The 27,994-nt window shown below is 37.8% G+C and overlaps 1 protein-coding gene across 1 annotated transcript in view; it reads right to left on the bottom strand.

Annotated features, from left to right (window-relative positions):
• Positions 1 to 3,307: 3,307 nt before the first annotated feature.
• Positions 3,308 to 27,994, bottom strand: part of PPP4R2 (protein phosphatase 4 regulatory subunit 2) — a 34,184-nt gene continuing 9,497 nt past the window's right edge. Inside the window, exons 2-8 of the mRNA XM_009283369.2 lie at positions 16,584 to 16,754; positions 10,142 to 10,235; positions 8,620 to 8,657; positions 8,052 to 8,126; positions 7,480 to 7,623; positions 6,625 to 6,893; positions 3,308 to 5,652 (exon numbers count right to left, since the gene is read on the bottom strand). Of these exons, the coding sequence (XP_009281644.1) occupies positions 5,339 to 5,652; positions 6,625 to 6,893; positions 7,480 to 7,623; positions 8,052 to 8,126; positions 8,620 to 8,657; positions 10,142 to 10,235; positions 16,584 to 16,754 (1,105 nt within the window). The 3' untranslated portion in view covers positions 3,308 to 5,338. The remainder of the gene's footprint in view (positions 5,653 to 6,624; positions 6,894 to 7,479; positions 7,624 to 8,051; positions 8,127 to 8,619; positions 8,658 to 10,141; positions 10,236 to 16,583; positions 16,755 to 27,994) is intronic.

Here is a 27,994-nt window from a genome sequence, read left to right as displayed (position 1 = left end):
CGCCCCCCGGCCGCCCCGCGGGGACCCCCCCCGCCGCCTCCCCCGTTCTCTCCCTGGGGAAACTCCTCGTTTCCCGCTCGCAGGGCTCACTCCCAGCCTCGCACCGGGCCCAGCTCCGCGCCGGGGCCGCCTCACGGCCGCCCCGCGGGGACCCCCCCCGCCGCCTCCCCCGTTCTCTCCCTGGGGAAACTCCTCGTTTCCCGCTCGCAGGGCTCACTCCCAGCCTCGCACCGGGCCCAGCTCCGCGCCGGGGCCGCCTCACGGCACCCTGACTGACGGGCCCCTGCGGTTCGTTTTATCGATTACTCTGATAAAGCTGTAGAACAGCCCCGATTATTGAGAGAGAGAAGAAATCGCTCCAGAACAGGGCTGAAGAGAGTGGCGGTGTTTATGCTTATTTCATACGAGAGCACGGCGCCTTGGCAAGCAGCTGCAGCAACCCAGGTGTGGGAACAAAGGTTTAAGGACACTTAAGAGTTTCCTGTTGTATCACAATGGCAGAAGACATTTGTTCAGCAGCCCTCAAAATTTCTCGTACCTTTACCTGCGGTGTCACGGTCCAGCAGTTATAAATTGGACCACAGAATAAAATTTGCAGGGAAACGCCCAGTCCTGAGTAGTTTCTGTCACCGCTTACTCATGGTAAGAATTTCCAAAGGCCAGAAGTAGCTGAAGAACTTTGTCTATAGTTTATTGCAATAAACATGGATGGAGAAAAGCAGCTTTCCAGAGTGAACATGAGGAGACAGGATCAACTTACAAATTAAATAATGCAACAAGTTTACAGTGAACCTTGCAGACGAGTTGGTAAATAATAATCTCAAACTGGGGGAATGACCTCAGGTGCCTTGTTCACATGCATTAAAAGATCATGCAGAACCAAAACATGATTGCCATTTCTATCCATAGAAACCAGAACATCCTCTTTCAGCTAGAAAACACAGGATTATTTCTTAACCTGAAAACTTAAGTCTGCAAGGGATTAGTTGTTAGCATGAATATTTTTCGAGAGGCTGTAGGAATCCTGGAAGTAAGGTGCCTTGTGTCCCAGAAAATGTTCACAAATACAGAAACGAAGACAAAATATGCCATAAACTTGTTGTAACTATCAGTCTGTGGGAGAGGCCCAGCAGCAGAAAGATTCACTGTACGGAAGTATAGAGAGCACAAATGCATAGGTACATGGTATAGCCTATATATACAAATTTCAGAGCTAACCGCTTTCAGTTAAACCATGCAGATACTAAAAGAACATTATATCCATAAAGAATTTGCTGGCATGAATGTCCTTGAGGCGAATGAGGATGAAGAGCTCTGATTAACAAAAGCTTACTAGCTACGTGACAAAACGTGGGTCTCATTGGTAATGGCAGGGATGCAAGGAGGGTGCCTTCAGCAACCTGTAGCTCTTCCATACTTGTCTAACTGAAAAACATTGACCTCAGACACACTGAGACACAAACAACCTTTAAACTCTTCCTAGAAATGCACTATATGAATTTAAAAATGCCAAAGGCCTGCAGAAGGGTGTTTTGTACAGTTGTAGTCAATAGAAGGCATTCATTCTGGGGAAAAAAAATCTATTTTTTTTTTTTTTAATTAATCACTGGGTTGCCACTTAACTATTGCAACAGAAGACTCCTATAACTAAGATTCTATCAGGCTTCAGCTCTGTGTTTTGCCCCCTCCCTCCCCCTTACAATTAATAAAGAAGCTAAAAATAAAAGCTTGATTCTTTTGTACTAGACCCAGGACAACTTCGCTGGAGTCACGATGCAGCTTTTCAGTAAACTGCTCGAGTAAAAAACAACATGCATACATACAAAATTTCTCAGAGAGGCAGCAGAAGAAATACTTTCCAGCCAGCTTCCCGCATCCCCTAGGCTAGGCATAAACTGCAATGCAATTCCAATTTACTTTTCCAGTGAGGAGTATGTCCTGCTGAAACGTTTAAAAAAAAGCGATAGAGCCTCAGTGCTGCAGACAGAGGTGCCTTAGCCTTGGAAACCCTCAGAACACAATTTTTGTATTTTTTTTTTTTTAAAAAAAAAGGTTACTTTGTTCAAGCCAGCAGTAGATCCAAGGGGATTTGAGAAAGAAATCCAAATTTGTCCCGGACCAGGTTAGCGATACAGAAAGCAGTAATAATCCTTGCCCCCAAAGTTGATGCAGTTTCAGACAGCGGTGGGCAAGGACACAAAGCCAGAGGTCGTTGCACAAGGATATGGCTTTGGTTGTTCTGAGCTCCATTTGCGAGACAAAAGGATGCAAAGCTTTCCTGCAGTAAAGCCCTTGCACTGGGGGGCCTGGCCGATGCTCCTCGGGTGGTCGCTGGAGAGCGCCCAGCAGAAGTTCCGGCACATAAATTCACCCCGAATCCCAGCAACTTCTGCTCCATTCGCTGAATCAACTCAAAAGACGTTTTTGAACATTTTAACCTCAATGTACTAGTCTTTATAACCCCAAGCACATGCTCTATTAGGAAGCGATCTCTATTGCGAGCATTAAAGTAGTCCCTGAAGTTTAAAAACCAAGGCTGACAGAGCATCGCAGATACTTTAAGGAAATCAACTTTCTGGAGATAGCAATTTTTTTAAGGGTCAAGAGCAGAATTAAGGGCTGACCTTTACCTTGTATCCTGAAAAGGAAACTCCATTACATTTTCTGTTTATATTCTGGTCCCCTATAATAGCTTTTTAATAGGAAGTACACCCATGAACGCTATAAAGCACCCGTCACCTGGTTTTCTGGGGTTTAACCGCACGCTTCCTTCGTGAATGCAAGCGGAACGACCAATTCTGTCTGAACAGCTGTATACAGAAACATGCTCCGGGGTGTATGTAATTATGGAACTTAAAGCATCCAGATTTAGGAAAATACAAGCTATGAAAATAGATCAAATACTACACCCCCACGCACATGGAAAAGCAGCTGCCCGTGTATCTGGAGGTGTGTAATGCCTCCAACAAAATACGGCTGCTTAGAAATGCAGGAGGTTTGGTTTGGTTTGTTTGTTTTTTTAAATCCACAGGGTTTGTTTGTTTTTTTGTGGTTTTTTTTTTGAAGGGGGGAAATCTCTGATTTAGTAAATGCAATCTTTAAATGTAGGCACATATTTAGTATTAAGATGTGTACTGTGATGTTAAAGCATGACTTCACAATTTTCACCAGCCATTGCAAAAAAAAAAAAAAAAAAAGGTAAATGGAAAGGTAAATGGATCCATACCTCAAAGTCCTTCTGTTCCGCAAGTCTCTACAACAGTAGCACTAGTGCTGCTAAAACAAACATATCGAAAGGTCACAGGTGCTTAAAGAACAAGTTTATTGACAATATCTTCACAAATAAACAGTCTAAAGAAAATTTCAGAAACCTCTAAACTTAGAAATTTTAAAGTTTTGATCTCATTGGCAAAATATTAAAAAAAAACACAAAGAGAAGTGTAAGATGTCACTATATTTTTAAACTTTCCTAATTTCAACATTTTGGTTCAGTCCTTTAATTTTAGAATACACATCCAACCCTTAAGCACAATGAGAATGAGTCAAAGTACAATTTTCCTTCCATAAGGGGATCTCAATCAATAGGATTTTTTTTTTGGCAAGCATCTCCCTGAATCCTGTCTGCTTAGAACTTGATAGGTAATGTCAGCAAAAAATAACTTTATAAATATACCAACTGAGCCAAATTATTCCGGTATTAATCGAAACCTAGATTTCCCCGAAATGATACAAAGCATACCATGTAGTACAAGAAACTATCAGCATGCATTTTGGAGGTCATTTTTGTACTTCAGGTATGTGAACTTAAAACCAAAGAGGGACAATTCTGATAAAAATGTACTCGGATATTTCATAACATTAATATTTATTGCTTTATATGAATACTGTATTGAAAGCCCAAGCATTCAGTTTACACACAGAAATTATACAATTATATACCGTTTCACAATGGCAGTGAGCACTCATTACAATCTACAAAAATCTACTTTACAGAAATTTAAAAATTCTAAATATCAAAAAGGTACAGTTGAAGAAACAGGTATAAATTTGGCAGCCAGTAATTGTGACTGGGAGGTTGCAGCTTGCATGTCTTTAAATATGGGAACTGGAAAATATCGAGAGTTTAAAGCAGTAGTTTGTGCTTTGAGCTGGTTTGAAAAAAATGTAACACTGGCTGTCAAAGTAGCATGTTCAAAAATATTTAGTTCACTTCCAAAGTGTTATACAAATCATGGTGATTTCTATGCACCCCTAAACCTTTGAGTCGTTTAGCTCAGGTACATAATTACGGTCATATATTAATTCTTCCAATACAGTGGTGTGATCATACCGATGCCATCTGCATACCTTCGAATAATTTTGAGACTTCTCTACAATATTCACAATGCTCCAAGAAGCACTCAAAAGGCAAGTACCTGTTCATTTCTTCCAAGATATTTTCTTACCATGTTTTCAAACATTTCTTCTACAAAAGTTTAAGCTAATGTTTTGATTACAGAGTTCTCAACATAAAGCACATTTTCTCATAAATAAATGAAATCCTTTCACTCAGGCACCTCAGAAGTATACAAAAGTGTTGTAATCGGAACAGTTCTCTTGGAATGTGTTTACTCTGGTGTTTTCAACAATGTTAATATTTCCAGGGTTTCAGATGGGCCAGATTTCATTTGTTTTGTTTTCCAGAGGCAAAACAAAGTGCCTTGAGAGGTGAACTCAGTCTTTTCCTATAGAAAAAGTATTTGCTGTATTTATCTTTTATAGAAACGGAAAAATATACCATTTCCCCCTTAGAACGGTGAGGGTACACGTACGTGTGCATGCGTGCATATATGTGTGTGAAATGTAACACATTTTGAAACACACAACATAAGGTTTCATAGTGTGTATTCAAATAAAAATCTGGAAACCAGCATGAAACCCCATATTTCACATGTCAAATGTTGAAACTGTAACCAAAATATGAAGTAACTGCTATAGCTGTCAGAAAAAGACGAGACAAAAAGCTTTCTTGCTTACATACAACTAGGTGTGGTAATCTCCAAAAAAGTTGTCAAAATTATAATTACCTTCCAGTTTAAAAACTTTTATTCTAAATAAAAAAAACTATACACAAACCACTGATTTGACCAAACGAAAGTTCAGCGGTAAGCAGGACCTGAAGGAGCTGGTATTCACAGTTCTTATCATGTACAACTCTTTCAAGGTTCAATCCATGGAGAAGTTTATTTTACAACCTGCTTCTTTTTGTAAAACTAAAGGTCCACTTTATTACATAAAATTATTTATACAGTGTAAAACCGGAGCCTTATGGAAAATACTGCATCTAAGTGTATTTAAATTAGTCTTGCTCCATAGGTTCATCCGCAACTTCTGTGGCTTCATCACTGTTTTCCATAGGGGTCTCTGATGAAATTTCTGGAGTTTCACTAGCATAGGACCCTAACTCTTCAGTTTCACTGCAGTCAGCTCCACTACTGGCAGATCCACTAATTTCACTGTTATCTGAGTGTAAATCCTTCTCTGCTTGAGACTGATCAGACTCCTCCATTTGATTGTTCTCCTCAGAGGTCTCTTCATTCACAGTTGAGGATTCAGTGTCTTTTTCTTGATCTTTTCTGTCTGGACCAACATTTCTGGGAGACATGAAGGACTCTAGAAATGGTGAAAGTACAGTATTACTAAGGCATTCTTAAACAACTCTTAATTCTGCTACTTCCCATTCCCAGCTATGCTGAGCAATGCTTCTACAACACAGCCAAGGACAGGAAAAACTGACAATCCCTGATTTTATTAGAAGATGTAAAGTATTAGCCAACTTCATCAGGATAGCCAAACTATCCCAATATACCATAAAATAAAGTCCAATTTTTTTATTAAATAGGTAGCTTCACTTAATTAAGCTTCAGTGGATAAACACATAGTCTAAGAAGTAATTTTTTCTTGCTTCCCCACGTTCCTTCATTTCTCTTCAGAAGCAAGACTTTTGGAAAGGTTGAAAACATTACTGTTTCAAGTGTACATCCATGCTGATCTAGAGGAACATTTTACAAATACACGAGCCACAAGAAAATAAGTATTTAAAGGGAACTTTGGAGAATACATAAAAAAAATAGATCGGTCTCTTAACTGCAGTTACCTTTTTTTAATTAGGTACAGGGCCTGCCTCAGAGTGAGGTAATTTTCACTGTTCTAGTAGGATCTGGAGAGATTGTCACTCAGCCTCCTCAGTGAAAGAACGTAACTTTATATCCGTATTTCAGTAATTCATTAATAATGAAAGGCAGTCAAATGTAGGTATGACCCATCCCCCTTCTGGCGAGGAGACTGATGATACCCGAAAGTAGGGATTCTCGAATTCTTGGTGCATTATTACCACCCTCATGTAATTTACTGCCTAAGAAGATTTCAAATACCATTGTATAATTTTTTAAATAGAGGTGTAGGACAAAGAAAAAAGAAGAAATAACAGAATTGCTAAATTATGCAAAATTGAAGCATGAACAAGCAGTTCATCTTTATGGACAACTGGAGACATTCAGCAATCCCAACAGCACTGGTCCCCAGCAAAGAAAATCCCAACTCCTTGGAAAATGCACAGAGCAAAACCAATAAAATCTGAAATACCTTCCTCCTCTTCCTCTGTACAGTGCTGTCTGGCACAAGTAGCATCTTTTTCTTTATCCTGAGATGTAGAGGATGTTTCTGTCTCTTCCCCCATGCCTAAAGAAACTTCACTGCAGGCAGTTTGGTTAGGTGCATCTCTGGCTTCCCCTTCCTTGTCAAATTTAAGTCTTTTTACCTCATGTCCTTCTGCTTCTGCAGGATCATCTTCAGAGTGCTTATTTTTTACCGGGCTGCTCTGAGCACTTTCCGATTCAGATGCTGGCGATTCACTATAAACAACAAAAGCAGCTGTAGTTTTTATGGAAGAAAAACATTCTGTATCTTGTCACACTTTAAAAAAAAAAATAGCAGCTACTTCAAGTTAAACACTCTACAAGCGATAACAGCAGTACTTCACTTACTATGTAACAAAACCTCAAAGCCATCATTCCTCCTTCACCTGATTGTCAATGAAAATGCAGAGTGGTCAGGCTACTATGGTGGGTCCAAATTAGACAGCTCCTACTGTCAGAATCAGTGGCAAACATTTATGAAATATCCTATCTGGTTATAGTTTAACATCCTGACACAAATATGGTAACTGTGGATTTCTGAACTCTATTATTCACTCTTCATTTTTACTATGCATCCCGTACACTGACGAGATGTGTTACTGCAACTGTGGAAACTTGAGCTGATAGTTATCTAGGCAGCCCAAACAGTAGTAAGTACACACCAAATCCTGCTGCAGATATTCGTATGTTAGGACTTAATTATGCATACCTTAGATGGCCATTCTCTTTTAAAATATTTTTAAAATGTAAGTGAAAAAACCTGAGAATAATAGAAGTTCGAAATACATTATTCCTCACAAACCTGTGTTTTTTATCTTCTGTTTGCTGCAAGCTTGATTCTTTGTGTTCCGTGCTGTCTGGCAAACCATTTGTTGTCATAGGAGTTGACAAAGAAACCTTCGGTCGATTTACTGGTCTGGGAGTTCCAGGACCATTTACATTAGATCTTTAAAAATAACAATAAAAAAGTTAACCCATCCTTTTAGTAATCTGTTCCTAACAGGCAGAAAGCAGCTATAACCTTGTTTTAAAAGATCACCAAAACAAAACAAAAAAGATCAGGTACTTTGCTATTTTATATTGAATAAAAAAATTCCTTGCCTACAACATGCAAACTACAATAAAAACTTTAAATAACAAAAAAAAATTTCTAAACAATGAGGTTACAAAAAGATCAAAAAAATAAGAGTTACATAGCATGTATGTTCATGCCTCCTCTATCCTCCTTCCCCCCCCCAATATTCCATGTCACACCCCATTTTTGAGGCTACTTATTTGGGATCAGAATAGGTAATGGTAAGGGATCGGAACCAGCTATTTCCAGAACTATCTTGCTTTTATCCAGAAAAAGTTAACTCCTGAAACTAAACCTACCTGTCAGAGTACCCTGGTGAATTTCCTGGGAACATAACACCATTCATCCGATTTAAACTATTGGAATTATTTTTGCTAAAAAGAAAAAGAGAGAGAATGTTATGAATAAAGGAACTTTAAATTACTTTAAGCTTGTTTGCACAGAATTCCCCCCCCCCAACTTAAATAGTCCTCCACTGTCAGTCCTCAAGGGGTTCTCTACCTATACATTATACTAGGGAAATAGGCTAGGATATGAATTTACAGCGCAACTGTTATCGAGGGGTATCCATTTTTTCCACCACCAGCTATGGTATAAAACAACAACTTAGTGTTTGGGGATAATACCGAACCGTACCACATATCCGATTCCAAAGCTGTTTGTTCATTTCCAAATTACTACGTGTAACACTTGCAGACCACTATCGCTACTGTTGACTTAACTATTGATAATGAAAACTGAACTCTGCATGTCTGTCTTTTGGATACAACTGCTGCCAGCAAGAGAAATATATTAGAGACACATGCGCACATTCTCCCCTCTACTAACACAAGCTGAAAGTTTCAAGAAAAAGATGACTATACTTACTCTGAAGATGGATATACACAGCTGACAACCATGACATTCTGTAATACACAAACAACATATTAAGAGTTCAGAAACAGAAGCTTCAGCTCTTGACAACACCCCAAAACTTCAAGAGTTAAAGGATTTTGGTCATATCTGTTAAAGTATCTCTACAGAAAATTGGGTTGAAAGCTACCAACAGATGACAGATACGTAACAAGTATCTCTGCTCCCTCTTTACAAGGTCAGGCTGAAATTACACTAAAAGTCAGTATTTTCTTAAATGGGTTACTGTCATAACGAGACCAGCACATTAAGCCTCAGGCCCAAGTGTTTGTAATTTCTAACTGAAGTATCTCTGGAAAGCAAAGTATTCTGAAATGCTGAAAAACTTCTGAATTGCTGGAGAAATGCTCTATTCGTATGCGAGTCCTGCATTCCAGAGTGTGCAAGCACTATTAGCTATTTTTGGCACAGCCATATTTCAAGTGTTAAATTATTTTGGCCCTGCATAAACAAAGGGCAGAAATAATGATTAATTCAGTATGTTTTGCTTAGCCACCTCTCCCCTCTTGAATGGCACTGCAAACTAAATCAATTTTAACATCTAGAAACCTAGCTTAAAAATTAGTTAAGTTTCTCTCTTCAAATCAATATTTAGCCCAATTATACAAGGGGCTTTTATCACAGGGACAGCTAAATTAATCCAGATGAACTTTAATGAGGGTTCTCCATAAAACCTGAGGTGTGGTTTCACACATCTCATCGTTGGCTAAGAAACTGCTTTGTGAAATCCCTGTCTCATGATTTATTCCTGACCATCTCCTTCCCATCTTAACTTGCAAGATACACCTGACTGCATCCACTGTAACAGTGAAAACCAATCCATTTACAAATTAACCTTTCTTCGACCGAATAGTCAAGTAGGAACCTCAAGCCAATTTTGCCATCAAGAAAGTCCTATGTGGAACCACATCCTGAAAGTCTGTTGTTCTACTTTTGAAAGATCCCACATTCTGACATAAGCTGGTATGGTATAAAATACCATTCGATGACATCTGTATGCTTTTACGAAAGCACAGTCCTCTACACAAGAGGATTTAAATACTGAAACAAAAGACACTGGGGGGAAGGGGCCTCCCTTCTCCTTCACTTACTGGATCTAATCTGAACCCAAATGTGGAAGGAAATGCCTGATCAAAAAATTCAGATTATTTCAGCTGATTATTTGATTATTTTAGCTAGGACTCAATATAAAAAGTGACATTACACCCTCCACAAACTACAGTTTGAGTACTGCACAGTGATTAGGAAACACGATAGCTACAGTCCTGAGATTTATTTTTGTGTCTTAAACAAGTTATTTTAAAACTGCTTTTTGATGTTAAAAGGTACGAAACAAACTCATACACTTAGAGTAGCTATTAGCTATACTATGGCTACGAGCCATAATGAAACCAACAGACCTTTGGGAGTAATTCAGAAGTTATTTAAGTGGCAGTTGTGACTGTTTAGCTGTGTTCTCTCTCAGAAAGATACATACCTTTTCCACACCTCTTAGAAATTTGTCTGTTCCTGTGTAATTCCTCCTAGGATCTGTCAGCAACTCACAGAGTCGCTGAATAGTAAAGGGGATGCTGCAATGAAATAGATTTATAACAATTTAATTTTAATGAGTATGACTGTTAGGAAGCAACAACGGTATTGCTTTCTCCCCCTTACTGAGAAGGCAGAAAGAAAACAGTACTGAAACCTGTTATCATTAGCAATATAGCGTAGGAACTCAAGGCCTTATTTTTCCCTTATCTCATACACTGAGGTAACAAAGCACTGTCTTTTGTGCTCACCACCACAAAACTCTTAAGCAGAATCCTAAATACATCATCCCACAACTCAAACAATTCATTAAAACAACGAAAAGGAAATCAGATCATCAACAGTAAAATAGTTTAAGACTGTATTTATTATTTAAATATATAGAACAGAAATGGTAAGCGATTCAAAACAAATTTGAGTCATACACACTAGAGCTAAAAAATTCTCAACTTGTAGTTTATTTCATGTTTTACAAAACACATTTACAGAAAAAGCATTAAATGTTGGAATTAGTAGAACCATTATACTTTAGCTGTTACAAACACTCTATTTTTCCACAACTGGACAGTATACTTATCTATCAAGGAACATCTCAATAAAAATAATAAAACTCAGTAAGATATATAAATCCATAAGCATCACATTCACACATTGTTCTCTGATCTATCAAGGAACAGATCAATAAAAATAATAAAACTCAGTAAGATATATAAATCCATAAGCATCACATTCACACATTCTGTTCTCTGACAATTCTGCACTCAATTTCATCCCTTACTTAAATGAGAAACTGACCTTTCAAACAAACAATACTTTGCATACATTTACCAGTTACCTGAGATGTCATACACTTTCATTGCAAATTCATGTCACATTTTAACAAACTTCTGTGACTTTTGACAAAATAGTAAAATAACTTTTAAAGTATTTCAATAAAATAGTAAAGAATCATGCATTTTTACAGTTAACTATTTGAAGTTGAAGCCATAAACATTTAAAAAATTCATCTAAGAAGAGTATTTCATACAATGCTTGAGAAACATTTCTTGATTAGGACTAGACTGATACACCAAGTCCAGAGCAGTATCAATACAGACTTACATACGTGTGTGCGTATATATCCCTATACTGTAAATTTTTGTAAAAATTCAACTTTTATTATTTTCTGAGGAACTCAGTACACGGTATCTTAAGCCTATTTCACTAGCTAACACAGTGTGTATCTCAAGCTTAGTTCATTAGCTAAAAAGCCACATCTTAAAAATGCACAGATCTACCACTAGTTCAGTGCAAACAGGTCAGCATAGCTATGATTAATCATACTACATGACACTTCACTTTAACTAAAAGCAACCAGTAATCAGAAAGAGAGTGACCAAGTAACAATTTAATTACGTTTTTCAGAACTGTCTGTATATTACATTACTGAGGAAGTTCTAATCCTCAGTACTGGAGGATTACTGGAAAACAGTAAGGAGGTAGGCTACAATGCAGCCACCCTTAGCCCTAGTTCCAACACAGCTACATGAAAAACCACAGAAGGTGTATCACATCTACCCTACTAGGTAATGCCTTCCCTTGCTATTCACCCTGAATTACACCATACCAACTTATCTTTACTCGACTTGTAAGAATAGAAAGATGGTAAAGTTTATCTCCATCAATCAGCTGTGGAGAGTTAGAATACAGCTGATGAAGCATTAAATACATTAAACACTTGCAAAAAGTAATGCTATAAGATGACAGTATTTCTAAAGCGTTTGTTTTGACATGTTATTGCTTTAAAGCAAGTAAAATGGCAGAAACCGAGTGTTTTGGCACACAGGCAAGATACATTTCACCTCCCTGTTTTGACCCAGAAGTATCTCTCTCCCCCATCCCCAAAATTTGGTAAGTATAAACCAGAACAAACCAGGAACAAATGTTCCTTTTAATTCAGTTTACTACATGAAGGCTCTTAAGCTTGACAATGGTTCTGTCATTATTAATTTCCCTAAAGCTTCCTTAGTATCAATCAAATAGTGCTGCTGTTCAGCAATTTTTGGTCAACCAGCAATCTTTCTGACACCCAAATTCTTCATGATGTTCAGCTTCTCTGTAGTGCCCTCCTTTAATGAGATTCCCAACTCTAACTCAGTCACAAAGAACGAACTTGATCTGTTAACTTTTCCACATAGGTACAGCACTAATTGTATCTATTGTTTCTCATTGATGGCCATTTTGGTTTTGGGTTGAAAAGTCCATAATTAAAGAGACTATGTAATTTTTTAATAGACTAGACTGTCCATTCAAAAATCAATTTATTTCACAGAAAAAGATACACAGAAATTTAAATTATTTTTCATCAGCCAAATCTGTAAGACATCCTGGAGAATCACTGCCTGGCTAATTTGTAGTTAGCTGGACACCTATCTGGACACCTGGAATACTAAGACATGAATTATTTTGTGAACATCAGTGCAGTTCTGGCTACTTGGGGAATAAGCATACTCAAGAAAGTGTGCAGCCTGCAACTAACTCCAGAAGTAAAAGTTGCCTTGCTCTTTTACTATCAGCTATAAAAGGTTTAAACAAAAGCCGAACCCAGTTCATTTCCCTCCAAAATTTTCCATAGTAAAACTGAACTTCGTTTATTGAGCAGCAGATGGCACCAAGTATCACACTATCACCTCCTTTGCATGTAATTTGTTCAACATTTACAAATGTTTTGGGAAAAACCCAAAGTTAATGTCACCTCAGGAATTCTTTTCGGTAAAACTATGATTTTAAAATAGTTAAACAATGTGATTTTAAAATAGATGTAATTGAAATTGGTGTAAATCTATATACGAAAACCAATGTAAAAGTTTGAGCAGTATGAGAATTGATCTTAAATGCTTAGAAATTTAATTAGTTCAGTACATGAGCTGCATGAATAGTCCTAATCTGCCTACGGGTAACCACTAGCTGATGAAGCATTAAATACATTAAACACTTGCAAAAAGTAATGCTATAAGACGACAGTATTTCTAAAGCGTTTGTTTTGACATGTTATTGCTTTAAAGCAAGTAAAATGGCAGAAACCGAGTGTTTTGGCACACAGGCAAGATACATTTCACCTCCCTGTTTTGACCCAGAAGTATCTCTCTCCCCCATCCCCAAAATTTGGTAAGTATAAACCAGAACAAACCAGGAACAAATGTTCCTTTTAATTCAGTTTACTACATGAAGGCTCTTAAGCTTGACAATGGTTCTGTCATTATTAATTTCCCTAAAGCTTCCTTAGTATCAATCAAATAGTGCTGCTGTTCAGCAATTTTTGGTCAACCAGCAATCTTTCTGACACCCAAATTCTTCATGATGTTCAGCTTCTCTGTAGTGCCCTCCTTTAATGAGATTCCCAACTCTAACTCAGTCACAAAGAACGAACTTGATCTGTTAACTTTTCCACATAGGTACAGCACTAATTGTATCTATTGTTTCTCATTGATGGCCATTTTGGTTTTGGGTTGAAAAGTCCATAATTAAAGAGACTATGTAATTTTTTAATAGACTAGACTGTCCATTCAAAAATCAATTTATTTCACAGAAAAAGATACACAGAAATTTAAATTATTTTTCATCAGCCAAATCTGTAAGACATCCTGGAGAATCACTGCCTGGCTAATTTGTAGTTAGCTGGACACCTATCTGGACACCTGGAATACTAAGACATGAATTATTTTGTGAACATCAGTGCAGTTCTGGCTACTTGGGGAATAAGCATACTCAAGAAAGTGTGCAGCCTGCAACTAACTCCAGAAGTAAAAGTTGCCTTGCTCTTTTACTATCAGCTATAAAAGGTTTAAACAAAAGCCGAACCCAGTTCATTTCCCTCCAAAATTTTCCATAGTAAAACTGAACTTCGTTTATTGAGCAGCAGATGGCACCAAGTATCACACTATCACCTCCTTTGCATGTAATTTGTTCAACATTTACAAATGTTTTGGGAAAAACCCAAAGTTAACGTCACCTCAGGAATTCTTTTCGGTAAAACTATGATTTTAAAATAGTTAAACAATGTGATTTTAAAATAGATGTAATTGAAATTGGTGTAAATCTATATACGAAAACCAATGTAAAAGTTTGAGCAGTATGAGAATTGATCTTAAATGCTTAGAAATTTAATTAGTTCAGTACATGAGCTGCATGAATAGTCCTAATTTGCCTACGCAAGGTAACCACTTAAAATTCTATACAAACACACAGAAAACTGCACTTTCTAGCACTATAGTTCAGAATGAATTACAAACCAAAAATTCATCGTATGGACAAGATTCAAGAGGGATCTGGGAAAATTACTTATAACAGCTATATTAAATTGTAGCAAAAAATATACATACATGGAAATTTGGATTATGATTATGTCTATTTTATCCATGCCGTGAAGACTCCTCTGTCAGAGATCCCCAATAACTTACCTTGGAACTTTCTGCTTCGCTAGCAAAGGATAAAGAAAATGGCAAGTCTTTTAATAAGTTCCTACTCCAAAGCAATTCTAAAGTATAGCATGAGAATCTGGCTCTGCAAGCATATTACACAATGTCAGGTAAGATACAGTAAGGTTAAAACAGCCAGTCTGTGCTTTCTTTAAAAGACACTTCATCTAGAAAGACCCCAAAACAGGGGTCATTCTTAATTTGTTACTTCTCTGCCCTTAAGAAAAGTTTAAAAAAATTAGCTAGTTTTAATGAACTCTTTCCTTCACTCTTTTAAACAAACACCAATAAAAACAGCCTAATAATAAAGTCACATCAAGTACCTTCCTTCTCCACTATGGTACCCTGAAATGACATCCACAACTCTAGGTAAGAAGCCTGAATATATCCAATTGCACAAACCCAAACCTGCTGTTACTTTTTGGACACATCTCCACGTGATTCAGCTTTCACAATCATATCCTCACTGTAGGAGTTGTAGGATTTGTTAAATGAACTATTCTACAATCCTAGATTCTGAAATGTCCTAATGTATTATTTTCTTTAAGGTAACTAATGTACGCAGTTTGCTTCCTCAAAGACTGGGTGGTTCACTTCAAAGTATGAGGAAGTTGAGCACTCTTAAGTGTTACAGCAATAGATCAAAATAGCACAGCCACAGAGTAAGCTCCAGACTTGGTCACCCAGCGGTTTGTTTAGTACACTTTGGAACAACAGAAGATAACAGCAGCCCATTCATTAGTTGTCTCCATGTGAGAACATTACAAGTTTTGTGGGCAGTGAAGCATTAACAAAAAGCTGGGGGAGGCGGGAGAGAGGCAGACTCAGGCATAAAGGCTAGGTTTGTTTTTAAATTCCTTCAGTGAAGTAGCCCAGTATAAATATTGGGTAGCTGAGAACAAGCTGAATTTCACATTCTTAGAAGGCTCCTACACAAGAGCAATTTCGGGAGGCGGGGCGAGAAGATGACATCTGACTTACAAGAGACACTTAAACTGCAAAGAAATTAAGTAGTATGGAACAATGACAGTAAAAATTATTATCCTAGCATCAAACTATGATACTAAGGACGTGTTAGCAGCACCTCCAAATCTGAAAATTCAGGGTAACAGGGAAGCAAGCTTTATAGTATGCCCATTTACTGACAAGCTGAGAAAAATGCTGAAAAAGTCTCTCAAGCAAGCATTGAGACCCACAAGCAGGATGACTCAGCTTATGTTAAGTATGTAATCCAGTTTGGAAACAAGAAAAATACTGTGTAGACACACCAAATAAAAGACAAAAAGAAAAAAAAAAATCAGGAGCTTTATTTTAAAGGAAACACAACTTCCATAATTATGAAACCAGCAAAGGGTATACACTTCAATCTAAGACACTGTCAGCAATAGATCGAATACCCCAAGTCTCTCAATTAGTAAACATCACTCGATCTGTAAGTTTGAATCTGGCACAATTTAACAATTCAAAACCAGGTACACCTTGCCTCCTGGTCGCACTGTATTTACCACGGCATTACTTCTTCAAAAGCTACTGAATTGCCACAAAGCAATTAAGAACTGAACACCAAAGGACTTCTTTCAATTAGGTATTTCAAAATACATAGATAGTAAAGCAGATTTCTTTCAATTTTACCTGTTAAATGCACATAGTAATACCATGCTTCACTGAATTGTATTACTTAAAAACGAACTACATATTGAAAAAACTGAAGTAACTGACACGTCACAGGATGTCATAATTTTCATTCAAAGACAGAGTAATAAAGTGAAAGTTCTGAAACTACTGTAATGTATTTCCAAAGTATAGATTTGCTTCTGCTCATTTATTTGAGGAAACAAAATGAACATTCACAGACAGATAGTACAAACTACTAAGTTAAAAATTGGGAAAATATTTTTTTTATCCTGATTTTAGAAAACAAATGATACATACCCATTAAATCCAGTGACAATTTTCAGGATTCTTTCTTTCATCTCTTCGAAGGGAATATATTCCACGTTTGGATTGGGGGGCCCTCTTGGTTCAGGAGCAGAGGTTCTGAAATCATCCATTACTTTCTCCAGTTTGAAAATAAAATAGCCTTTAAACTGAGACCACTGAACCCTGCATAAAACACAAGAATTAAGACATATGCAAGTCAGCCCTAAAACCACAGAAAAACAGCGTAACTTTATGTTTGCAAAACAACATTCATGCTGGTATGCCAGTCCCAAGATAAATGAGGCAAGTAATGCAGTATTATTTTTCTTCCTGACGTTAAAGCATGGTAACTATTTAAATAATTACAGTAGAACAATATTACACAAGTCAATTGCCATTAACAACAGGGTAAGCCATTACCTTAAAGAACCAATATCCACTTACAATTCAAATATGAATTGTGACACATGTCACAAATATGTGCGTGAAATATGCACACATTCTATACAATTTACCAGTGAGCCTTCATGCTGCCTAAAGTTTTCACTGAGCTCACAAGAGAAGGAGGTAAAAACAAAAAAAAAAGAACAAAAAAAAAAGAGCATGTCAAGTCTGGAAACCATACAGCAATTGTACACAGCATTATCTGCTTCCGTTACAAAGACTTACTGAAAGGCTTTTTGTAACTAACTGCTCAGTATCCATGCACCTTAAAAGCATTTAATAGTACCTCTTTTTCTCAGAAAAGCAAATATATTTTGTATCACAGTTAGCACTGGCTGATGAATATTTGAGCAAAACAACTTTGACTCCTGAAAAACATTCCCACAACAGTAAGTAATCTATTAAGATCTTTCCAAATTACCTTCTGCCTTACAACTTAAAGTTTTATCATTTACAGAATACTATAAATTGAAGTTTTCAGGAAAATAGATCTCTCGCACTGCATACGATAGACAAGGTGGAAACTGCTGAGAAAGCCCTTCTACAGCAATTGCCCCACACAACAGTCACAGAAGTAGTTCTGGGCCTCCTCTAGCTAGTGCATTTCTTAGCATCATAGGGAGCAACTTGAAAGCAACTGATTTAGTTCAGTTACTATCAATTTTATTCTATTAATGCTGATGCAGGAGCTTTCACAGCTACAGGATGGAGATGCTAGTGGAGAAAAAGAAGAAACAGGGAGAATAACAAACCAACAATAAAGAGAGAGAAAATTATCTTTGACATTTATCTGTAACATATGCAATTTGGAATGAACAGGCTCAAATAACAAGCATAAAATCTGAACCCCTGGACAGCCCTTCAGCTCCTGCTGAAAGAAATACTATTTAGCCAAAGACTGTATTTCTACAGGCTGTCTTTGGTAGCAGTGCTAGCTTAAACAGCCCTGACTATTTTCAACCCCACATAACATCTGACCTTCTGTCAGGCCGATACAACTATTTGTGCTGTGAACTACATGTGGTGACTCCCCAGCAAAGTGACAACGTTTGTGTCCTGCATGCTATTCTCAAGCACCAGCACTACCAAATATAAAACCTCAGGCTGATTAAGTCATATTAGCCTACTTTCACCAGAAAAACAGTGCCATGTTATCTTTGCCTTAATTTTCTCCTTGGTCTCAAAGAATAATTATGACCATGTGGTGACTCCCCAGCAAAGTGACGACGTTTGTGTCCTGCATGCTATTCTCAAGCACCAGCACTACCAAATATAAAACCTCAGGCTGATTAAGTCATATTAGCCTACTTTCACCAGAAAAACAGTGCCATGTTATCTTTGCCTTAATTTTCTCCTTGGTCTCAAAGAAATAATTATGACATGAAAAGGGGGAAAAAACTTAGCTCAGGTTTAAGAGAGATTTAAACACAAAACCCCTGTCTTTTATGAGGAGTGATAAATTTGCAAGAATGGGGGGAAATCCGAAGAGGAAAGCAAACCTCCCTTTTCCTTCCCAAGAAACCATTAAGCACCTGACAACAGAGGGGAAATGCAGGACTTAGCGAATAATAATAAAACCAGCAACAAAAATAGAAAGAAAGAAGAAACAAGGTCCCAAAAGGGAACAGCATGGATAGATTAAACAGCATCATTGAGTCTCACTGGATTATTGCTCCAATTAGCATTATACAGCCAAAGCAGAATACTATAATGTTTCCGATGTACAGTATTAGGCATTACTACTACAAATGTTAAATTAAAAAGCTATCCAACTCTGCAGTGCTACCACCATGAGACCAAAGCTTTCATAACAAATCACAGATTTAATACATAAGCACATCACAAAACACAGACAGAAAAGACCCAGCAAATAACCCCATGCCAGAGTAGGATTACTCCCTATAGAGCATCCCAAAAGCTTTACTTGCCTCATGAAAGGGGATGCCACTATTATTCTAAACATTCTTTGACAACACCATTTAAATATTTTTTCCACACTTTAAAACTTGAGCTGTTGTTTTCAGTGTTATTTGTTTCTTGCTAAATAGTAACACTTATCTTTTCATAGACTATTAACCCATCAGTGTTGTGTTGCCAAAATAAACCAAAAGCCAATAAAGTTTAAAACGGCAATCTACTGCCTGAAAGCAGTACCCACCAGCTCCTCTTTACAACACTGAAGCTACAGAAAACAAAGAATGTAACATTTTGCCCCTTATAGAAGTCTAGAAAACTGTCACTTGTTTTAAACCCAAGTATTTTAAAGTAGTATTTCTTCTATTATAAAAAGGCTAAGAACTTGCATCGCAATACTGACATAAAAAGCATCCTTCATTCTGTATTTCAAAATAACACTTGATAAATGACTGCCAACCAGGTGACACAGTCCAGCTTACAAACAGAAGCAGCAGAGTTTAAGGATAAACTCATCCTGCAGTCACAAGCCTGACTACAGCTAACCCAGATATAGCAACACCAGCTTTAAATCAATTAAACAAGCTGTTGCTAGAAGCAGTGTAACCACAGCGGCAGGAGCTCAGGACAGGCTTGCTGTTTAGACATTTACTCAGTTTCTCAAGCAGGTTTTTTTCACCATTGCTGAATTCCCTGCTGCTGTGGCTGCACTACTAGCAGCATGAAAGCTAACTGGTTAAAAGCAAGCGGTACGTTCACATTGCAATCATAGATACAACTGCAGTTCATACCATAAACAACTGCTTCGAAGTCACAGAGGTGTCTCATGCTTCTAGAGCATAATCTCCTGACCTCAGTGTTGTAATTTAGACATTAAAACATGCTCCCATTTAGATGACGGTCTTGAAGCACTTTCAAACTATGCAACTGGTTTCTGATGAACAGTTTTATCCCAGTATGAGTAAATTACGTGGGAACTCCAGCCACTCAACAGGAAATATTACTTGCACCACAGAAGACTGAGTCAGCTCCAGACTCTTCAACTGTGTAGGCAAAATGCAGTCCTGCAGTGGCAACGCAGTGGATTCCTGGAAGGCAGGAAGAGGGAGGAAGGTTTCTGGAGGCTACAGTGCAGGTCACTTGTTTCTTTTAGGGCTGACTCTTCCATCATTATCCTAGGATGAAGAGTCTCCAACTTCTGCACACCACCCTTCAGTTACCTCCTTCCTGCCTTTCCTACCAATCCAGTAAGCAGCAGTCCCTCTTCCCCTCTTTCTTACTTCATCTACTTATCATTCTGTGTCTAGGAAGGGGACAGAACTACACACTTTTCCTACAGGAGGAAGAAAAGACTTCAAAAGCAAGGGGGAGCAGCTCTGGAAAGCAGGTTTCTGCTCCTTCTGCTTTCACCCAGAACTGCAATTGCTTCCTTTTCCCTCAAAGCCAGTCCCTTCGTTAGCAACAGCAGCACCTACCACCATGCTATCAGACACTGACAGTCTACCTCCGAGACAGCTGTGTACTATGCCTCTAGTTTAAGCTAACTCTGAACAAGCCCTCAGAAAAGAAACATAATACACAAGGTGGATTAATAAAGGATTTATATAAAAGAATCTTACTTCAAGCAACCTTAATTATGTGTATTTGTTAAAGAAACTTGTCTACACTTGTGACAATGTACTGCAAAGTTTGAACACTATTTTTAAACTGTTTATAAAAGATTACACTCAAATCAATCCACAAAACTGAAAAGTATCTGGCTGCATATCTGAAAAAAGAATTTGTTAAAATAATGAACTCACTTCTGACAAAAAAAAATTCTGCAGGGACAGTAAGATTTTCTTAATTTCCATTTACTTCAGTGGAAGTGATCAAGAATCTCAAAAGAGGAAAGTTACCATTCCTGTTTTACCAGTCTATGAAAATGACATGTAGAAGTTGATATCAGCTAGTTTAAACTCTTAAAACTCACTTGCATCTCATCCATAGAGAAAACCATTCATAAAACATGGGTAGAACTGTTAAGCCAATACAACACAAGAATTAAGATTAAAAATGGCATATCCTCCTAATTAGCAAAGCAATCCATATCTACACCTCTAGAGATTTTAAGTTATCAGCATACATTGAAGGACTGGTCACTTAGAAAGCCAGACAACAGTAGTGAGAAGAGATAAATGGTGAATATCTGTTTTCAAGAAAAGAAAAATCTTCCACATGTATCACAAGCTCCCTGAGAACAACTCCAGCGTTAGGATGCAAGACGTGTTTTAGGTGCTTTGTTACAAAATGGGAGACACTGAAAATGAGCAAAGTTTGGTGAATACCTTCTGTAGTTAAATCAAGAGCCAAATGGAAGCAAAAGAAAACTTCCCCACAGCTTTATGTACAACCTCATTAAGTTTTATACACTGGAAAATAGCTGACAAACACTTCAAGCTCTGTAAGGAAACCAAATGGAAGAAATTCCATGGAGAAAATACTATTCACGCTTTCTTCTGAGCAGGCTTGTTTATAAATACTTGCTCTTCCCATTCAGCATGGTACGTAATCAGCCTTTTCTAAATGCACACTTATGGCTTCCAAACCATGCTTTTCCTGTCCACTACACTAACTTGTGAATTTGTACTAGCAACTTTGAGAGCTCTTTTATAGCCACTCACAAAGAAAAAGATTCCTATGAACATTGTATGATCTGTAAAAATATCTTCAGAAACAATATCTTCAGAAACAACTTCAGAAAATTAGTTGATCCTAAAGTGTTTTGGTTCAGTGTACTTTCATTCTAGAGAATGACAATTTTGAAATTATACACATTTTATGTATATCTAAAGCATCTTTCACTACAATATCTGGGTCATCCTGTGTAAATACACCTGTACAAAGACAGCTCCCCTGGGCTAACGAGCCTGTAGTTTCAGATACTCCAAATCTGTGGAGTATTTGTGACAATGGCTGGCATTTCTGACAAAAAAGCTGGCATTTTTTCTTAAATAAGAGTCCTCTGCTTCCCTCCCACCAGCTCCTGCACCATCCTTCCCTCGTATCAACCTAAAGGTTTTGCTCTGACATACAGAAAATCAGAGGAAGAAACTAGTTTTATGAAAAAAGCACCTAGCAAGGAAAAGTCAGAGGCAGTAACGAATGGCTGAAAAGAAGCAACCACAGCACACTTCCAGAACTACAGCTTGCAGAGAGAGAGAGATATAGAGAGAGATATAGTTCCAGAACTACAGCTTGCAGAGAGAGAGATATATATAGAGAGATATAGATAGATAGATGTTAGAAACATAAACAGAGAAATATGGATGGAAGAGACTTCAGTGTTTGAAGATACTCAGTTGTGTTTTACAGAAATTGAACAGGAAAGCAGACAGCACCTGCCCAAACAGCCAATAATACCAGAAACATAAGCAAGTTTTGAGAATATTTACATATAATTAGAGAGGCAACAAGAGAAAAGGCAAAAAAAGGGTGGGGGAAGACATAAGACATGAAATGAGCAGAGATTAAACAAAATGACAGGCTATGCAAAAAGCCCACCAATAAATAAAAATTAAAAAAAATCCCGCACACAAACACACAAAACCCTAGGCGGGGTCAGAATTACTAAGTGAAGATGAGAAAGTTAAGCCCTATGAAGAAAGACAAAGGTGTGTAAGGAAACTCTACAGTCAGAGCAGTACAACAATAATGTACTTATTCACTGAAAGTTGATGAGGCAGCAAAAATATCTCCATTGCACAGGGAAGGAAGAATTAAAAAAAAAAAAAAAAAGATTAATTTAGCAAGGGACATAACCTAGCATTACCAGAGCAGAAACAAGGAAGAACACAATCCTAAATAACTTTGTTCTCTAATAAAAGTAAACTATTTCACACCTGTACTTGAACTACATGATTTTCTGTTGAACTAATCCATTACTACAGATCAACCGAAGTTTGCCAAGCAACATCAACCAAGTTTAGAAATCCACCAATTGTTTGATAAACAGCACTCTTCAACAAGGGACAGAGGTCACCTTAGGCAGAAAACCGTTCAAGTAATCTGATGCTATGCTTTGATTTAACAGAATTACTAACACAAAGTTGCTTGCAAGGTACGATTGCTTCTCTACTAACATGATTTGCACAGAATTCATCTTTCCAAACATGCGCATCAAAACCAAAATTGCATTTTACATAGAAATAATCTAATCCTATCACTCCCAGAGTGCAAAAGACTTCTCCCATTCCCTTATCTCCTGCTTACTCAAAATGTTTGTACTGATGAAACCGAGAAAGCAGCTTTCTCCCTTACTGCGCTGGTTATTGTGAAAGAGGAGAACCCTCTGTCAATAGCTTGCACTATCGAGATGTTTTTTGTACGTCAGAGAATTAACTGATACTTTCTTCCGACTATCGGACAAGTTTTTGTATTTGATTCTTTTGCCACTTGGCATATTCACTTCGGGACTTGAAATTTCAACAAAAAGAGCAAAAAGCCAGAAACGTTTAACAAAGTTGTTTGAGCAAGATTTGACAAACATTAAAACCCAAGTAACAGAAGTAATAGTGAAAGGCAACTTAAGAACCTGAGGAAAGTCTTGCAATCTGGAGAATCACAGAAAAACATTAACTTTCAGAGAACAAGGAAAGGAAACAAAGTTGTAACTGCAATATCCCTACCTCCTTCATACAAACGCAGTGCTTTCCCTACTATTTTTAAGAAAAACTATCCATGTTGAACAAGCGATACAGTTCTTTCTCGTGTATTTAGTACTACCCTGGAAGGCTTTGCTACAACACAGTGATCCCCAACATTACTACATGACTTAGACATTGTGTCGATTGGACTGCAAGTCTCCACAAGCGCAGAAGACAACTAGGGTAAGTTACCTTTTTTGCTAAAATCTCCTTTTTAGCAACTGTATTAAAATATCAGACGTAACACTACGGTAGTATATATGGCTTGCACACTTTAGACAAACTCTACAGGATTTTAAGTTTCAAACTTCAATAAGACCCATGGAAGGTAAGCAGGACAAAACCTAAAATTAACCAAAGAACAGGAGGAAGAATTCAGAGTGCCTAAAATCAGGCTACCTCCTGAAATGAAGGTACTGCAATTATTTCGTGTATCTTTCTGGAATTGCTTCACAGATTACAGGTTTAATTAAGAAAAACATTATATTGAAGGGAAGTTAAGCTTCTAGAAACCTAGCTATGTACTTAAAACATTAAGAGTCCCAGGAGTCCTGGTGGGATGCCTGTCTTCAGATTTCACAGTGTTTAAGTTCATTACAAAATTGGTTTAAATTTTAAGAGGATGCCATCTGTTTTGGAGAGATGCTACATACCACAAAGAACATTAAATGAAAAGGAAAACAAAGCAGATCTACTATTGATTCTGTTCATTGAACAGGCCATAAAAAAACCATCAGAGCTTAGTAAAAGAAGGAAGCACTTCCCTCTCCACCCTTCTCCTACTGCTCTCTGACAAGCAGAAATAAAAAAATAAGAAGTACAAAATAGTATATTTAGGATGAAAACACTTCACGTTCACCTAAACTGATTTTAAGGCAAAGTCCTCAGAACACAGAAGGAAAGAACCAGAGGACAATCTCGGAGGGATTCACTTAACATGTAACAAAAGATACGAGATATTAGCTTCGCCCCCCCAATTATTGTTGGCTTCGATTACACTCCCACAGAGGCTTGCTAGTAGGAAACAGGTGTTTAAGTGAAATAACTTCCCAACTTTAGTAACTGTTTCCTCTCTTCTGTGCCTTGCTCTAGAGCTCATAGAAGATGAAGATATACTCTAAGACACAGTAATTTCCCCAGGCTGTCAGAAGCAAAATTAAAGTTTCATCCAAAACAAGTTAATTCCTTTTCTGTTCTGGTCTATCAACGGGATCTTGAAAACTACCTGAAAAGTCAAAAGGCACAGAAAATGAAGCAATCATATCCAATTCAAACCCGTGTGCAAGGTGGCAAACTTTCCAGTGTGCTCTTCCACAGCCTCTATGCAAGATGCATCCAACCAGGAATACTGTGGACTAGATGGAACACGCCACTTCTCAAATCAAAGACCCATCTCTGCCACCAGAGAACACAGAACTTATCCCCAGGCATGAGAAGCCCCAGGGTGGTTCCCTTCCCCCCGGGCTGCCGAAAGGGCAGCACCTGGGAGTCAGCGTCAGGAGCCTGCCCAGGACTGACTGTCCCACTCCCTGGCAGCAGCATGGCAACCAGAGCACCATCAAAGAGATGCTCTCCAGCAGAGTCAGTAGCTAAAGCTGTGCAGAGGAATTGACAGATTGCAGTCCTCTGGGGGAAAGGAGACCGAGGCCACTCTCTTCCTCTCACTCATCTCCTTCCTCTGTTACCTCTGTTCTTTGGGATGGAAAGACAGTAGATAGAGCCTACTCCCTCTATTCTTTTTTTGTTGTTGTTTTGTTTTAACCTTCACCTTACTTAGCACACCCTAATTTCAGATATATTGATTGGGTATAAACAAGGATACCTGGAAGTACACAGTTACATAGAAGGGGGTGCACAAGCTAAAAATCTTGTTAAGAACTGCCTGTAAAACACAATCCCCAGCATTTTCATACCAAAAAAACCCCCAACAAACTGTTGCCATTTGACATTTTAAGTTTTTGTACAGGAATTACTATTTCACTATTTATTATGTAAATAATAAAGCTTGCTTCTTAACAAGGAGTGCTCAATGGTAGAGAAATGGCTTTCAATTTTTTCAGAAAATACCCCTGAAAAATTCTGGCGTAGAAAGCTAGCAACACTGAACTCTCATTAATGGGGAGATGAGCTATGCTGTAGTTCCGCGGGGGTTTCATCACAGTGCAGAGAAGGACGGCACTGTCCCACCACACGTACTTATCCTTATACCTGGTCTACACCAAAAGGGGCAAGCCTGCTCTGCTGCTCCCACACATTCCTGTGATCCCACACACAGGGAGGAGAAGCAGATCACTAATCTAACCACAAAATTAATGCTACAGATAAGGAAGAATAAGATGTGTGATGTGACTAGTAGAGAGCAGAGCCATTCCTTTAAGCACCTGCACTCACATACCAGATAAAAGAACATACCTTACTTAATTCCACTCTTGCTTCAAATATTCATTGAATTTTAAACTTTTTCCTACTTCCTGTGCTTTACTTTAACACTATTTTGATGCAATTAATTTTAGTGTCATCATTTTGCACATTGTTTCTATTTTCACCATCCACACAGTGCAGATTAACACAGGAAATTCCAAACAATGACAATAGATTTACACAGTAAAATCCCCCGTGCATCAATGTAGACTAGTTTCTTAAATGCTTCTGGCAAGCAGACAAACCCTTCAATCTAACATTACATTAAAGCCATAAAGTGCTAGATTCTTAATCTGTGTTTCTGAATGAGACATAAATTTTAAACTTTAGGTGCTACAGCACAGTGAATTTACTGGAACATTGTGCTTTGCTGTAAACAGTATACTCCTGTTAGGAAAACACACTGGCAAGCATTCTGCCTGGGGGAGCATCCTGTTCACTTTCACCTGATAACTCATGTAAAATTAAAACGCTCTCACGTTTTATCTTCATTAGGATTTGACCTCATGTTACCTTTCACTTTAATTAAAAATATATTGGAAGAGCTCAAAAGAGGAAAAACTGGTATTTCCCACAAGCACAGAAGGTATATTTCCATTTTCACTCGCTGACTGTTGTTGGCCTAAATTAAGCCTTTGCTCTCCTCCTTGTAAGCACGACGAGCTCATTCCAGAGCCACGAAAACTGTAATGCATTAGAACTACATCTACTTCGGTAGTATGAGTGTTCACCTCTCTACTACTTGCAAATTACTGCTGCTATTGCCAGAAACAACAAAGATTAAGACTTAGTTATGGAAACAGACAGCTGATGAAGACATTAAAGTAGTATGTGTAATCATCAAGGGACTAATTCTGATTTCTGCTGAGAAACAGTCAGTTGACTCCAACAGAATACAGCTGTTCCACAGAACAGAAAAAACCTGAACTAGGACTCAGAATTTTTCAAGAAAGTACATTTCTTAATATAGCTATCTAAAACCACACTCAAGTACCTGTCATTGGTACTTGAAATTTCTTTTATTGTAAAGGCAAAAACTGACCACAGAACAAAAAAAGTACAAGATTACAACAGAGTCTTCATTCAAGAATTGAATTCCTTGTAGCAGAGTGGAAAGCAATATGCACAAAGTAACTGAAAGCCTTCAAAGCTTCCACAAACCACCAGCAGTGGCTTATCTATAAAGACAAAAGTAAAAGTAAATGGTATTTTCATTAAATTTCACTCTTCCACTTGAAAAAATTTACCTGAAGTTACCTTTGGCTGATAAAAATAAACTGGTGTTATTTACTGAACTATTCCACTTACTGTGCTTCTGCACTGTGTACCAATAAGTAAATTCTTTCCTTCCTCCAGTTTCTTATTCTTCATGTTATTTCATTTATGCACATATTCAAATAACAGTTTTTATAAATCTCAAGATTTATTACAAGTGGAACAATTACCCCAGATATTGACTTTCCTATAAAGTGCACACCAACTACAAAGCTTTCCAAGTCTTACAAACATAGACTTTTGGATAAGCATCAAATACCAGCTAAGTCCTCCCATCTGAGCAATATCAACTATGCTTAATTTATTTACAATTTAGCTACTTTTTTTTCCCCCCTATTATGTAGAAAAATCACTAGTTCAGGGAACCACACTAAACTTATGCCACAATATATGCAGACTTAGTATCTTCCTACTGTCACATATTTTACAAGATACTTCATCCGAACAGATTTTATTTCTCTAGCTCTGGATAATTTTTTTACCAATTGTCATGGTTTAACCCCAGCTGGCAACTAAGCTCACACAGCCGCTCACTCACTCCCCCCCCCCCGGTGGGATGGGGGAGAGAATTGGAAGAGTAAAAGTGAGAAAACTCATGGGTTGAGATAAGACAGTTTAATAGGTAAAGCAAAAGCCACACACACAAGCAAAACAAAACAAGGAATTCATCCACTCCTTCCCATC

This window comes from Aptenodytes forsteri, unplaced genomic scaffold (assembly GCF_000699145.1).
Source record: "Aptenodytes forsteri isolate BGI_AS27 unplaced genomic scaffold, ASM69914v1 Scaffold262, whole genome shotgun sequence".
NCBI classification, from domain to species: Eukaryota; Metazoa; Chordata; class Aves; order Sphenisciformes; family Spheniscidae; genus Aptenodytes; species Aptenodytes forsteri.
The sequence above is the reverse complement of the archived record's forward strand: the minus strand, read 5'-3'. Positions and strand labels throughout refer to the sequence as shown.